The sequence below is a fragment of the Harmonia axyridis genome, chromosome 1, assembly GCF_914767665.1.
Source record: "Harmonia axyridis chromosome 1, icHarAxyr1.1, whole genome shotgun sequence".
In the NCBI taxonomy this organism is placed as follows: Eukaryota; Metazoa; Arthropoda; class Insecta; order Coleoptera; family Coccinellidae; genus Harmonia; species Harmonia axyridis.
In genome coordinates, this window is record NC_059501.1 from 44,042,173 (window position 1) to 44,059,056 (window position 16,884).

Genomic DNA, 16,884 nt, shown 5'->3' on the forward strand with positions numbered 1-16,884 from the left:
ATCTTTGAGAGAATTTTGAGGATTCACACGAAAATATGCAAGAACTGTAATTTCGTTGTTCTCATCTTCTACTACACTTTTTTCTCTGTGTATAGTTTTCTTAACGAAAGATCCGACATTTCTCAAGTTTGTCATGGTTCTGTTAATGGTATCTCTCGTTGGTCTGGGTCGGTCAGGAAACCTCTCAATGAACAGTCGAATCGTTCTATCTACAACTTTATTACATTCTCCATGAAGTAGAATGAGATTTAAATAATCTTCATTGGTAAAATTAGGCATAGTGATCGATTTTATAACTTAATACGAATTATCACCAAATTAATAGTACACACAAAATGCTACTGAATAAAGAGGAATTTGGCAGATGTAATTAATGATATCTATCATTAAAAAAAAAAATGTAAAACATGGTAAGTTTTTGCATATGGTTCATAAGGAATTATTTATTTATCACTGGAGAGAAAACCGATGGCCGATTAGTTGAAATAAAGAGGTTTCCGATACAAATTCGAATCAAAATTCGCCATCTATTTAGGAACAACCTGTAACTTTTTTCTCTTGCATATAAGGGTAGTAAAATCTAAAACATGGTTTAAGTAACAGTTCCTGAAAATTTCATCTTTTTGGCGTGAAGGGAAAAGAAATAGCTGAAAATTCAAGACGCAAAACAGTTTTTTGTGAATAACTCAGAAAATATCCACTTTAGGGCAAGGGTGTGATGCATACACTCACATTATTTTTGAACGTAGATTCAATATCTGCCATAAAAAAATGGGGTTCTAATTTGAAAAAATTGATTTTTCACGATTTTGTCATCCCTAACTTTGAAAGCGATTTTTTCACCCCCTGTATCATGAATCGCGATTTCGATTTCTAAAGTGGATACATCAATCTTACATCTTCAAAAATCCCAAAAATCAAAATTTTCCATCCAAAAACCTCGAAGTTATTCTTGTTTCAGCGGAGCTCTATTTTCGATTTTTTTTTAGAATTTTCCCGCTCAGAGAGAATTTTCCAACCAAAACTGAAAAATGTTACATCAAAATAACTTGAAATTTTCTAAGGAATCTATTTCTGCAATAAAAAAATGGTGTTCTAATTTGAAAAACGGAAGTTGACGTCATTTCCGGAAAAACCGGAGGTGCTCATGCCTTGAAAATATTTTAGATTTCATCAGCATCGTGAAATACTTATAAGTGCTGAATTTCATGAAAATACGTTCAGTAGTTTCCCGTATAAATATGGGTGAGGTTCCTCGTGAAAGACCCTGTATACTTCTCGAATCTCGCAGTGTAAAAGTTTTTGGAATGATCCAACCCAGGAAGATTCTACCCGAATATTTCTGTTTCGGTTTTTTCATTATCCTGACTGAAAATACCATGTTATTCTTGCCTATTTCATTGATTTTTCTAAGACACTCCATTACCATCTTAGAATCGATGATATGTGAGCTCAGTAAAAGCACTGAGCTCACTTATCGAAGGATTGCTGCCTGACTATTGACTATCATAATGTATCGCTATATATCTCAGGAACAAAGTGGACTCAACACACTGTTTTGTTTTCATGTAATTTCAATTTATAACCGATTTTTCTATCTCTTATTCACAATCTACCAGTCATACTATGAGCAGCCAGCACCAACAAATTCTGTGAGACTGACTGTAGTACTTCATTTTCAGTATCCAAGCAAACTTGTTTTGAAAACTGATATTCATAATGGGTAGATTTACATAATATGAAGTATTGCATTTCAGAAAAAAATTTATTTGGGGTTGTAGAAAAAATGATGTTGCAATGTCATTCGTACATGTCTTTACCGCAACGGAATCGCATGTGGAAAGCATAATTTTCCGCAGTTCGGGATGTAAAATTTTTAAACATTATATTCATTCGGAAATATTCAACTTTCAAATTAAAAATGGCTGCTTCCACGTTTTCATAATTTAATGTGATACAATTGGAAAAATTGTTCCAGATGCCAAGCTGGGACAGGAAGATGCATTGTTGACAAGGCACATAGAAATCAATGTCAAGCATGCAGATTGAAAAAATGTCTTACCATGGGAATGAACAAAGACGGTAAGTCATATATGCTTTTGAATTCAATTTTTGTATAAGAAATGAAAAAGTCGTTTGCATGTAAACTTCGTCGATGGAAGAGTAACATTTATATTCTCATTTAGGTACTTATATGAATAAAGGCAAAGTCTCAACAGAATTTGTTCGATACGTTTAACAATTATTACCGGATGTTCTAGAATTATGGGAATTGTTGTAATGACAGAGAAGAATGAATGAAGAAATAACAATAATCTTTATTTAATTAATGTAAAACACACAAATGAAAAAAGAAAGCAGTCAAAAATGTAACAAATTAATCAATTATCAAGCCCTGAACGAATATTCCATGAATTCCTTAATAAAATATAGTTCAGTATATACCGGGTGGTTCAAAAGTCTGGAAACGGTGAATTTATTTCGCGCACAGTTGGAAAATTGGAATTCTGATACTGGGGTCTTTAGTAATTTCTCCCGAGGAATCGAATAGGTCCATCAGATTTTGGACCCAAAAGGGCCTTATACGAGATATGAGACCCAAATTTGAAATATAAATGCAAACCCATCTTTTTTATTGCCGTTTCGGATTCAGCGGGAAATTTTACATCCGAATTGGTCGAAACTAAAATTTTTTCTACCATTTTTGGGCCCTTTTTTGTTCAAAAATCCGGGGGTTTTATTCAGATCAGGATGCAAAAATTCATATACTGATACTGATTACCAGTAGTAATTTTTCTCGTTGAATCGAATGAGCCCATCAGATTTTGGGTGCAAAAGGGCCTTATACGAGATAAGAGGCTCAACTTTGAAATCTGCTATAAAAAAGATGGCTTTGCATTTGAAATTTCAAAGTTGGGCCTCTTATCTCGTATAAGGCTCTTTTGCACCCAAAATCTGTTGGGCTCAATCGATTCAACGAGAAAAATCACTAAGCACCTCAGTATCAGAATATGAATTTGAATTTGCATCCTGATCTGAATGAACGCCCCCGGATTTTTGAACAAAAAGCACTGTATAGGCCCAAAAAAGATCGAAAAAAAATTGGTTTCAACCAATTCGGATGTCAAATTTCACGCATCAATTTGCACATTAATTTATAATTGGATCAATTGTGATGTTCTAATTGAATAACAATAAATATATTCACCGGTTCTTTCCATTGTCTCCCTTATTTCTTTCCAAATATTATTCTTGTCTACCAAACCTTTATAACTTCTGCATCCAACATTATATGAAGGTTTATGTTGTCTCACTGAATCTATTAGGACTTCATCATCTTCTGATGAGAATTTTATATTTATTTTGTAGTTTTCTTTAAACTATTCGCCTTACAACACTGGACGCACAACTGCACGATGCCGCTCCAACCTAAAGTCATCAGATTACAAAGATCAAGTTGCACCAGTGGTTCCTGATGGGCGGATTGAGTTGCTCATCAGGGCACTGCCGGTCCCAAGCCCGGATAAAGGAGGAGGGTTTACAAGTGAGGTTAGCAGCCTGCTTGTGGTAAAAAATCACTATCGCTCCTAGAATCAACAATATTGCCTCGGATGATATGATTGATCAATCGGATAACGACCCGGCGCGAAAAAGGAAAAAACGATTAAGGACTATTCTACGGATAGGATGCTGAAATATAACATATTTAAACAATAAGGACCAAGAAATCCTGATGGAGATCAAAAGACACAAAATTGACATATGTGCTCTCTCAGAAACAAAAAAGAAAGGAAAAGGAAACACTAAATACGAAGACTTCATTTTTATCTATAGCGGTAAAGAGAAACACGAGAGAGCCAAGTCGGGCGTTCTCTTCGGATATGGAGCATGATCTATATGGTGCTCAGAAAAAGGTCTGGAACATGCCGTGAAACAGAAAAAAACAATTAACGAACACCTAAAGATAACAAAAATCTCATCAGAAGCCTGGGAACAACACTTCCATCGCTTGTATGGCGGATCAAGCGCAGCTGTAAATGAAAATTATGATGCAGACGAGAATGGAAACTATTCCATACCACAAGATAAAATACGGCAAACTTTCGGAACACTACAGAATAGAAAGTCACCTGGGTTAGACGAGATAACTAATGAATTGCTCAGATACGGAGGGGACAACTGTATCCAAGAACTCTATATGTTGTTCAACAAAGTAATCACAACAAGAAAAATATCAGGACAGTAAAAACAAAGCATCACGATCCCCATATTCAAAAAAGGAGAAAAGGCCTGTCCTGAAAACTAACGTGGTATAAGCCTTCTTAGCTCAGTATCCAAGGTCTTTACAAAAATTATATCAGAGGAGATAGCATCAACAGGAATATCCGAGGAACAGCAAGGCTTTAGAAATAACAGATCGACAATCGACGCGATATTTACCATTAGGCAGATCACTGAAAAAGCCATAGAATTCAACAAAACGGCATTTATGTGTTTTATTGACCTTACCCAGGCGTTCGATAGAGTACGTCTAATCGACATAGTAAGGCTACTGAAACAACGAAAAGTAGATCGAAACATAATTAGGGTCGTTAGCGAGTTTAATACTGATGCGTCAACATTCATCAAGACAGACTCAGGAATGACGAAGGAAATACCAATCGTAACAAGTCCAATATTATTTAACATTATTATGGACGAAATCATAGGACAGGTTAAGATCAAAGGCCGAGGATATAGAATGGGAAATGAAGAAATTAAAATTTTGTGTTATGCGGACGATGCCGTCATAATTTCAGAAGATGAAGATAACCTCCAGAGACTCCTCTACGCCTTCAAAAGTGCGGCTGATTATTTCCACCAAAAAACCCAATGCCTCTCTATATCCAGGGAACCAAGAAGATGCAAGCTAGTGGTATATAATAAAAGCATAGAGCAGGTTATGTCATACACATACCTTGGTTCTAATATAACAAGTAGAAGAAATCTGAAAGAGGAGGTGAACAGCCAAATTACAAAAGCCTCGTTGATATCGACATAATATGGAGGAACAAATATATGAGCCTATCTAGGTCAGAATATACAAGACTTGTGTTAGGCCAATCATGACGTATGGTATTGAAACAAGAGCCAAAAATGGCGAAACCAAGAGACAACTAAGAACAACTGAGATGAGAGTGCTGAGACATATAGCAGGCTATTCATTACTCGACCATAAGAGAAATGAAGAGATCAGAGATATCTGCGGGATTCAAGATGTACTGAGATGGGCAAGGATAAGGCGCATAAATTGGAGAGACCATGTGGATAGGATGCATGATAACCGAATGCCCAAAATAGCAAAAACGGAAAGGCCTAACACCGCAAGACTTCCAGGGAGACCACCAAAGCGCTGGTATGAAAGTTGGACCTCTGTATCCCAGGAATGAGGAATATTGTAGAAAACACAGGACTTTGTCCTAACGTATGAAGAAGAAGAAGTTACGCTAGTCAGCGGAACGTCCAGGCGCTGTCCAGCTGCGCGGTTGCTATAAAACGGTGCCATTGATCCCATTGGTTGGATAAAGTCGTCGAAACGCTACGGTTGACACCGTGACGCAACAGTCGATGGACTGACCGAAAAAACTGTACACATGCTGTTATGTACAACGCTGGCTCCAGACACTGCCTGATGAAATTTAGGTAGCGGCTCTATGTTTCTATTTCTCCTTCTTATCATCTCCCAGACGGCCTTTGATCGCTTTTCACGAACCGCTGAGCAACAGTGGTAGAATTCTTGACCTGATTCTCACACGGTTTCGTCCATAACGCAACACAGGGACTCTTCGATTGGTTTCAGCTTCTCGGAGCAGAAAACACCCATAATTTTCCGCCAGCAAACTGCTAAATCACATAAAGATAACGACAATTTTAATGTTAATTGATAAATGAAGAAATTGTATGGTTTTAATGAGTTTATCATCAGGTCTGTCAATTTAACACTTCTCGTGAATCGACTTCAAAATTTTACACATGGTTTATTATTCCTTTTTATCTCATATAGCATAGTATATCCAAATTATCATAAAAAGGACAATGTTTTTCACATTTGGTGTTTGAACGCTCATTCATTTAATCGCCAAAAAGTACTTTGGAGATCACAGAACTGTATGTACCTGAGTATATATGAGATGTGATTCTTATTGTCGGTTAGTTTATTTAGATAAGAGCATTTCATAATACGATCCTCCTGAAATTTGGCATGAACATTCCGGTTGTCATTTCACAAATACAAAATACATTTTATTTTAGTCGAATCTGTAGTGACAGTTTTTCCTCACAATGCCTGTAATTTTAGAGTTTTGAACCAGGAACGGTCTCGAATGAAAAGATTCTATTGTTTAAAGACGAATTAGTGATACAATTTAAGAATGTCTTCTCGTCCTGTCGTCAACACGATAATTCCCGAACAAAACGCTGGAATATTAAAATTTTCAGGGTAGCTTCAGATTTGAAATGCCACGCTTAAGTTCGTTAATGGGTATAATACGACGAAGGTTCCCATAAATATGGATGTTCGAGTTTTAATTTTTGTATCAATTTCAAAATTGTCTATACGATCGAGATGATAATTTGCATTTGCTCTACTTGCACAAAATGCAGTTATCCTGTGGACAAGAAGGATAGTGGACTTTGTGGCCCACCGAAGGTTTTCAAATATACTTTTACTCTTCGTTAAATAGTCTAAGAAGATTTTCGGAACTACTTAGATAAGTTCCCAACATATATTGGAAAAATTCTTCAAGTATATCTATCACCACTATTTCTATTGTTGGGGTATTGTGAGATGCTGCTAACACATTGGTCAATACTTTTGCGAATTCCTGTTCAAAGAGCCGTGAGGCTCTTGCCACTGATTTCAACACTAAAAGTCGACTAGTCTCTTGAGAACGTACCAATAAATAAGGAATTAGGAAAACAGAGAGAAATTGAGACATGAAATCTGAAAATTGAGATCATAACTTTTGCTTATTTTTCCAATTCAATAACGGATCACACATATAGATTGGCATTTTTTGTTTCTTATTTGTGTTTCAACAAGGATGTTTCATGGAAAATATACTATTGTCAACTTGATTGTCACTTGATTAAAATAATTCAATATTATTCCAATACCCAAATTATATACAGGCTGGACGTTGCTCATACCTATTTATGAAATTATTGAAACAGTATATCGCTTCATACCAGTCCGATATCGATTATACTATCAAAATTGGTACGTTTATCAGAGACAAAGTACCTTCATAGTTGATATACTAGCAATTTTGATTTGTGGTTAGTGTATGTCTGTGGTCCATGCAGATCTATGGGCAAATAGGACCTATGGACTATGTAGATCTACCTTCAAGGTAGATCAGCGACGCGTACTAGTTTCAATACTAAGAGTCGTCTGGTCTCTTGAGAACGTACCAATAAATAAGGAATTAGGCGGAGGTAGTCGGCTATTTCGAGTCAAGTAGAATAATTAGTCTTGATGAAATAGCAAACTACCCTACCTGATTCCTTATTTATTGTTACTTCAAGCGAATGCCTGTATTGGATGGGCATCCTATGAAGCTAGCCACAACTCTCTTGAATATAATTTTTATGAGATAATAACAACTTTGTTCAGAACTCATAGACTGCTAAAATCTTCCCAATCTTGTAATCATACAATCTTGCATCTTCATCAGCTACGTGGCAAGAAGAACCTTGGTTACAACATCCAACACCCTCATCATCTTCAGACACTCTATCGGTATCTTCTCCAGTTCGTGTTGTATCACCTGCATGCTCAAACTCCTCCGCATCTACTTCTTCGAAATCCTTACGAGTTGCAGTTGTGCATCAGAACGCTGTTCTCAACATCAGAACGCCGTTCATTCAGGTCCTATGAAGAACAGTCTGAATGACTTTTGCGGAAACCATCATCTTGCCATCTGACCTCTTCTTCTCGCCTCTTTTTCCCTAGACCTCGATCTTTTTCAACTCAAAAAATCGAAACCGATTATCTAATGCCTACGGCTTGATAACAGCCCATAAAAAACGTTTTCACACGCGCACTCTTGGACTCCGGTAGTCAACATACCCATATCACTTCGGAATAATGGACCTAATTCCGTCCAGATCATTTCATTTTAGATAGCTCGAATTGACAAGTCTCCACTTGGTAGATTACATATTTGATCGTCCTCGTGATATTAAATTGTTGCTTGGTTCAGACAACCTTCCCGCGTTAATACTACCCGAAATTCGACGTCCAACATCTGAGCTCCCTGGAGCTTTATCCACCACATTAGGTTGGGTCCTATTCGGACCCTCCAAACACGTCTCCTTCTCGCCTGACACTATTGACGCCAGTACTTGTCGCCCTCCGCTTAGATCCTTGATCGCCAAATCCAGCATCTGCAGAAGTTCTTCTTCTCCAACTTCATCTGCCTCTATCTCGCCGCCACCATATAATCTTTCCTTGTTCATTGCATTCAACCACCAGTGGTGACAACTTCATTGGATACTATATCTCACAGTCTCGAGACCAATCATGAAATATCGCCCCAGACCTCGATCTGACACCAGTCTATCTGGCGAATGTTTAGCCGATATTGTTCGTCGATCTTGGGAACTGGAAAAGGTCACTGACGTCGTTCCATTAACTAAATTAATTCAAATACTCGGGTGTATCAGGATCGCTACAGGGCCCAAATATTGATAGATAGATAGATAGATAGATAGATAGATAGATAGATGAAAAAATCATCTCCCATAGATTTAAACGGCTTGTTTCTCGTTAAAAAAACACTATAAAATACACAGTAAAAATGACAATTGCTTGACTTATGATACCTCATTGTCAACATTGAAGAGTCGAACTATTGGCTCACATTAGATGGAATGTATCCAGAATAGTTATTTATAATACAAGTGCAGAAGGCATTGATATTCTTCCACGAGTTCAAAATTCAAAAACGAGCCACGAAGTGGCGAGTTTTGGAATGAACGAGTGGTAGAATGAGCCTTCTGTACGAGTATTATACATTATTTTCTCTAATTCAATGCATTTTCATTGAAATTAATGAAATATTTCCATAAATATAATTTAGTGATTTTTGCATTGAAAAATGTTGCTTGGCAGAACTGATTTCTTCAAGGCAAATTGATGAATTGACAGATAAAGCCGTGGCGGAAAGTTCGGAGTACCAACATAGAATAATAAAATATAACTATGAAAACTGTGCGTTTCTGATATATTCTCGCACGATTTTGTTCTACAAGATGTGGAAGAATGAACGGAATAACCACAGAATTAGAGAAAGAATGTTCTAGCTATACAAGATTGAGTGATCTCAACGACAAACTCTGCAAACATATCATAAAGGATCGAACTATTACTGATGATCAATGCCGATATGGATGTCCAACTAACGAAACAATTCAGCATATCACGGAAAGTTGTGCATGAACAAAACTGTAATGGCCAACTTTCATTCTGTGACAAATTTCATCAGGTACTATCGTCTCTAAGTAAACGAGCCATGACAAAGTGCACATACTGATAACCTCTTTGAACTGACTAATTTTTCAAAAAAAAAACATTTTTTTCTTGAAAATTTCTGCACGCCTGTAAAGAAGATACAAAGACCATGCCAAAAAAGTACTACATGACCCACTTTCCTTATTCAAAAAATTTAGAGGGTTGATGAGGATGGCACAGGGTGCAACAAAAATCCTTCAAAAATGCATAAAAATTTGGTAAAAGTGAAACAAAAATTGACCTGTTTTAGGATTTTGTTGCCAAATATTTTTCTTCTAAGAAAATAAATTTGTTCCATGATTTTGACGCGCACTGTAATTATCAAAGAACTAAGACTTAGTGAGTACATATATGTATGTTAACGCAGATAGCTCTACTTTTAGGTAGATCTTAGGCTGTGGGAAAAATTCTCAGAAGGCTACGGACAAGCCCAAAGATGGACAGGATCTCGTGGACGAGGACAAGAGAGATGACGAGGATCGGACATGATCGAGCTCTATTGTTCTGAGATATAATTTAAATATTCAGGATGAGTTAACGAGTTAATTAGTTCACTATATTGTTATGCAATATCACCAATAAAGGCTTTTCTATTCTATTCTAATATTCCCGCTTTAGGAGGTTGAAAAAGCATAGGTGAGGTTTGTTTATTCTTTTACGCTGATAGGCTCTGAAATCGTATAGTTTATCTTTCCTAGCTCTATGCAAAATTTCTTGTTGATCACGTCTTCAGAATCATAGAAAATTTATGACATCAATGTTTGCTTTTGAAATCTAACGAGCGTTCATTTAAATTCGTGGTCAAGAGTGCTGTGGAGAAGTTAGAATTGATTTTCTGTGACAACGAGTAGCGCTTAGCTTGTATAGTATATCCAAAGTCACTTGGAGGAAACCAGAATATTTCGATTGAAAGAGGTTGTCCAAGTTTTCAGAAATTCCTTTGGGGCCAGTGAATTTATTGCCTAACAATACTTTCAAATAGACCCTGGTATTTAGCGGATCGCGGTATCCACTTCAAACTCGAAGAGACATCTGGCCCTAGAACATTAATATTCTAAGCATCTGGCCAAGCGTTTTTATGGGCTAATTCAAGTGACTTTGGATATCATATACCATATCTCTAACATTTTGTTTACATACTTCGAATGTGGGAAGAAGCTAAGCGCTACTTGTAATCACAGAAAATCAACTCTAATTTCTCCATAGCACTCTTGACCACGAATTTTGATGAACGCTCGTTATTTATCGTGTTCTGCTGATTTCTAGCAAATTTCGTGGGAATAACTATTATACATTTCGAGAAAAGCTCTGTACGGCACTGGCGGAGGGACGAATTTTTTTCGATATTTGGATTTAGCACATCCTATAATGAAAACTGCGCAAATTCTAGGATGTTTTAAATTTTTTATTTCTAAAGAAAAGAAAATCATATATCAGAAATTATTGACCTACGGCATGCATCTGTAGATATTCGAATATCATTTTACAGAATTTCTTCTGATGAAGTCCTTTCCGTTCATGAAGCAAAATTTTTCGTTTCGAAGATTAATGCGGCCTCCTATTTTCTCTTATATGTTCGGGAAATTCATTCATCTCATCCGTCTCTGAAAGCACGGTTTGTTGCACCATCCTTTGGGCATTTCGCATATCAAAGGAAACCCAACAAACAACTTTTAAGCTTCCTTTGCTCATTACTCATTCTAATTCAGTAGAGCTTTGGGTCGTCATAAAATTGCTCAAATTATCTGCACACTCTACAAGGGTTCACAGAAGAAGTCGTTTTTAATGTCGCTATAACGGAATACGAATCTTCAAAGGAAAAAAGACCCTGTCTAGGTGACAGGATCTTTTGAGTGATATATTATATTTTGATTGTTGTCAGTTATTATAGAAGAGCTCAACACATCAAAGAACTGAACTTGCCGCACAATACAATAATGTGGATGCAGAAGGCGGTAATACTAAATATAATATATATATATTTTTTTTTTTTTTTTTTTTTTTTTTTTTTTTTTTTTTTTTTTTTTTTTTTTTAATATCACCATAAAGGGTAGGTAAACCCTGAACAGCCGGACAGTTTGTGCCAAGGCTGCTCAGAGGGATGTAAGGAACTTCCTCACCAGTCTAGTATATAAATTAGAATTATATATATATATATATATATATATATATATATATATATATATATATATATATATATATATATATATATATATATATATATATATATATATATATATATATATATATATATATATATATATATATATATATATATATATATATATATATATGTTCGGATAGGTTTCCGCGGTAGGAAATATTTGAACTTTGTGTGTTCCGGATTGGACCGCGTCTAATATTTTGTCGTGTTCGACGTTTCGGCTCCGATTTTGGAGCCATTCTCAAGAACCGTTGACTTTACGCCGGGGTCTCAATCTGCCTACTCCCCAGGTACCATCAACAAGAGTATTCTCGTAGGTCTGGTTATCTTCCGTCCTTCGAGGCAACTGTGTGTTCCGGATTGGACCGCATCTAATATTTTGTCGTGTTCGACGTTTCGGCTCCGATTTTGGAGCCATTCTCAAGAACCGTTGACTTTACGCCGGGGTCTCAATCTGCCTACTCCCCAGGTATCATCAACAATAGTATTCTAGTAGGTGTGGTTATCTTCCGTCCTTCGAGGCAACTGAATGTCAACCACGAGAGGTCCTGTATTTATAGTAGAAGGGGGTGACCCACGTGATGGAGGTTGCGCAGGAGCCGGTTGCGTAGTTGTTCACAAGAAAAAAAAGATTTAATAATACAATACATTTTCACCTGAAATTTTTAGTATAACTGCAAAAAAAATACTGAATTCCTTACTTTCCATTATTTGCTACTTTCCCCTTTCAAATCAAAATCTCCCTGAACAAACCTAGTGCCGGCATTCTAATGAAAACTCTTTTAGGAAATAAAGAAGGAATTTGGCTAGTTTTTCAAAATAATTTTGTCATACAAAAATTGTGGAATTCGAAAGTTGCAGGCAAATTTATATTAGAAATTTACTATTCTTTACTTCATATACCAAATTCAAATCATATTTACTTATTCTCATTCAACATCTAATACAGCACAGTTTTGTTTTTTTCATACATATCCTTTTCTGATGAAAATAATAAAAAATTTGAATTAAACTTGGTCCACATAGAAAAAATTGACGAGAAAGAAGTAAGGTATGAAATCTTTTTAAAAACAAGAACTCAAATATCTCGGAAACTGTTGATTTACACATTTAGTACACAATTGTGTACTTATATGAAACAATTTTCATCACACAAGGAATTGAGATTTTATACATTGGGATTTTTCTCAGTATGGTGCTCTACAAGTTTCAAATTTTATTTTTCATCAAACTGCGAAACTTCATCTCGTTCGAATTAGGAATTTCGAAATTATCAAGAAAATATCATTTCCAGTGGCCGACCCAAGTGTGACCTCGCATGACAAATGTTGTAATTGAGACCACTTTCTATGAAATTCAGAAAATACAGACTTCGTGACAAAATGATGTCGAGATTTTGAGTGTTCTTGAGAAATAATTATTTCCTAATTGTGTTCGAACCGATAATCAGCCGGGCGTAAACGCCAAAGCAATCCTGTCTCCTTGTATGGAAAGGCAATTCTACAAACAATGCCTACTATTCTTAAAACAACTGTGTTTTGCACTCAGTTTTGCAGTCATAAAATGGTATTGAAATTAATTAAAATTGAGCCTTCAATCTCTCGTCAAATTACAATGTTGAAATTCAGAATTTCAACATTGAAACGAATAACCAATTTTTTTTTTCGTTCATAACTCTTTAATCCCCCCAAGGTTTATGTCTGGGTAGGCCACTGTTATCCACAGATCAAAAAGAACAACATAAAGAAATTGACAAATCAAATTAGAACTGAAACATGAAATTGAGGATAGAGATTTTCCACTATTTGAATTTAGTACGTTAACAATATATTTTACTTTTTTCGGCATTTTCAGTTTCTTCTTAGTTGTAGCATATTCTTACATCGAAACTTTATCGGCTTCCTAAATCCCCGTTGTTGGAGTTGGCGAACAACAAATTCCCAAGGCTCGTCAGTATTCAACTCCAGCCGTGGAATGAACAACTTCAGGAGACGTTCTCTTCATCGAGGATTTCTGTTGGCTCATATTGGATGAATGCCGTGCAATTGAAATTCCCCTTCCCCCTTGTCTCCAGTATCCACTCATCGAACTTCGATTGCTTTCATCTCCGCTATTCGTGATAATTTGATAAAAGTGGGGATTATGAACCTTAAACCTCGTTTCCACAGGATATGAACTGATATTTGCTTGCAGTCATATGCACGCTGACAAAAAGTGAATCCAAAATTATCGCTAGGTGCCTTAGCCTTCCCAAAATTCTATGAAAACTATTGAGAATCAAACAAAATTTCCAAATTTTACAATTAAGTTTCTTGATTACTGTTACATAATAAAATATATCAACTGCTATGGAGAAACCACGATATACAGGGTGTAATGTGTAAAATGAGTCAGCCATTGCCCATAGAATAGCATACTCGAATTAAGGCCGTCGCTAGGGGGTAGGCAAGGTAGGCAGTTGCCTAGGGCGGCATTTCAAGTTTGATCATCAAAAATCTTCTTCTTCTTGGAGTGCCTATTCACGACGAATGTTGGCGACCAACATGGCTATCTTCACTTCATCTGCGGCGGCATCAAAAATCACATGTGTAGAAATTCAAAGTACCAAATGAGATTTAATTCAGTCAGCAACAACAGGAAGGCATACCAACAAATTCAATTAACATCAAAAACCATTAAAGGTGCCGCATTATACATTATACTCATAAATTTCCAGATGTGGCGTGATTCCCTCATAGTACTGTTTACGAGTTATTGACACTAAAAAAACACATGCATTCATCAGGTTTGTCGCGTTACTTTGCCGAATTTTATTGCTACTTGGGATTCTGGATTCTTATCTTTTCAATTCTCTAATCAAAATGTTGATTTCTCAGAATGGAATGCAATATATAAGAAAACAATTCCATTTCATCACTTCCAACTGATCCTTCATAAAAAATATAAGAAGTTTCATTATTTCATTGCATTATTTTATAATATTCTTCATTTTTTATATCAAATTATCTAGTGTTGGGCGTGAGCGCGTTCGAATTAAATAATGGTTCATCCGCATCATCCGATTATTTTACTCAATAATAAATAAAAATAAATAAATAAAAAACAAACAAATTTTCAAGCTTTTTCTAAAACCGAAACTGACCTAGAAACCTGAAACTGCTGGGTCCACTCTAGAGGGGCGGCAACTAAGGAAGGGCGGCATTATCTGCTTTTTCTGGGAAATCTGGATTACTGGAAGAACGAATTAAATAATTTTTTTTATTTATCAAATTTGCTAATCTTAAACATATCTGAATATCTGTAACATCTATTCGAATTTAAAATAATTGTTCATTCGCATCATCTGATTGTTCAATTCCATCATATCAAAGAAAAAAAAATGAAAAGTTCAAGCGTTATATGTAGTCAAAACTCAGCAGACGGATCTGAAACCTAAATTCAATACATATATTTTATCATTCATTAATTAGAATTCAGTTGAGCAAGTTTATTGTTTTTTGCATTCCACTTATCCTGAATCATCTATTGGATTAAAATTTGAATCCATAAAAAAATTACACTTAAAATAAATTTTTTCCTCCCTAAAATACTTTCTATGAAAAAGTGTGGAGTTTTTCACACTTTCACACACTGAATCTTTGAAAACAAATTCACCAAACCAACATCCAACCCAAACTCCACCCTCCCCGCTGCTTAGTAAAAAATCCCAAACCTGAAAGGGTTCCTATTTGTATTTTTGCCGGGACGGTAAAAACGCTCGAGCAGGCGCTGGACCCCGATTATCCAATATTAATTTTTAGCATTCTGCAGAGTAAGCTTCTGTTAGGGCGGCAAAATGGGTCTCTGCCTAGGGCGGCAGTTTGGCTAGCGACGGTCCAGCTTGTAGTGGTGAATGCAGATTGATGTGTATCCTAATACTGTTAGTTTTTGGCATACGGAAATCAGCAGTTCATTTTTGTTCAAATTTTATGGGTTTGTTCACTTTATACATAACGTTTCATGTTATTTCAGTATTTCCAGGGCCGGACTCAGATTATTGAGTTTTTTCTTTCAGACTTCGAAATCTATATTTTTATACTTTTTAGAGGAATGTCATTGGTACCATGAAACAAAAGAAAATTCAGTGTAATGAATTCAAATTTTACTTTAAATGGCACATTTTTTTCGAAAGTGTTGCAAACAAAAGAATTCATGTTTAATGTAACTTTTTTTAAATTACGGTCCTGTTTTTATTTCTTTCATGATAATAATTGATGTTATCAGATGAGATTTTGAATTTCATATGACCAGTATACATCACTATAGGTTAAGGCCAACCACCCATGTTACACCCTGTAGATTCGATATGAAAAGTATTCGTTCCCAAATCAAAATAAAATATTCAAAAATTCAATACATACTTTTAAGACCATAATACTCTCGGCGGAAATATATTTTATAATGATTTAAATCTGACTTTTCCAATATGATGCTTGATGTTTATCAATATAAATTATGAATCATATTTTCGGACTTGACGTACCACTACAATATAGCATTCTATTTTCATATTAAATGTCATGTATAAGTATAATTTTCAGTTTGAATTCAAGAATTGTATTGGTAATAACATAGGTATTGTTTTGGATCGTCGATATTATTTGATAATCCGATCCAATAACAAAATATGAATTTTTGACTTTTTAATATTCTAATAAAAATTATGCGAAACTCTATCAAATGTTTTTCTCCCTATCCTGGATTTTAATGGCCAGTTGCACCATTTGCCTAAACATTGATTAAAAATTTAAACGTTGATTAATCTATGATTTTTCAAGAGAAATCAGAAATTAATCAATGTTTAAATTTTAATCAATGTATAGGCAAATGGTGCAACTAGTCCTTAATCTTTCTTTCTCAATTCGATGCATTTCGTCTGTGAAATGTCTATGGCACTGTCGCCCAATTTTGAAATCGATCAAACCAATAGAATCTTTTTCTTTTCAAACTATTTTTTGAATAATAAAAAATCTATAACAAAATCCCCCAAAATTTGTTTAAATTTGAAAAATAAAAAAAAAAAAATTTCCGCAAATGGATACAAATTTTTAACTTATTTTCCATTTTTTCTCTGCTCCTTTACTCGTTTCTTTCTTTCTTTATCCTCCTCCTTTGTTTTCTTACTTTA

General features: G+C 35.4%; 1 protein-coding gene across 1 annotated transcript in view; it reads left to right on the forward strand.

Moving 5' to 3' along the window:
- The window catches only part of LOC123671464 (photoreceptor-specific nuclear receptor-like), a 106,532-nt gene that overhangs the window by 53,548 nt on the left and 36,100 nt on the right, over positions 1-16,884 (forward strand). Inside the window, exon 3 of the mRNA XM_045605321.1 lies at positions 1,979-2,082. Coding sequence (XP_045461277.1) covers positions 1,979-2,082 — 104 coding nt within the window. The remainder of the gene's footprint in view (positions 1-1,978; positions 2,083-16,884) is intronic.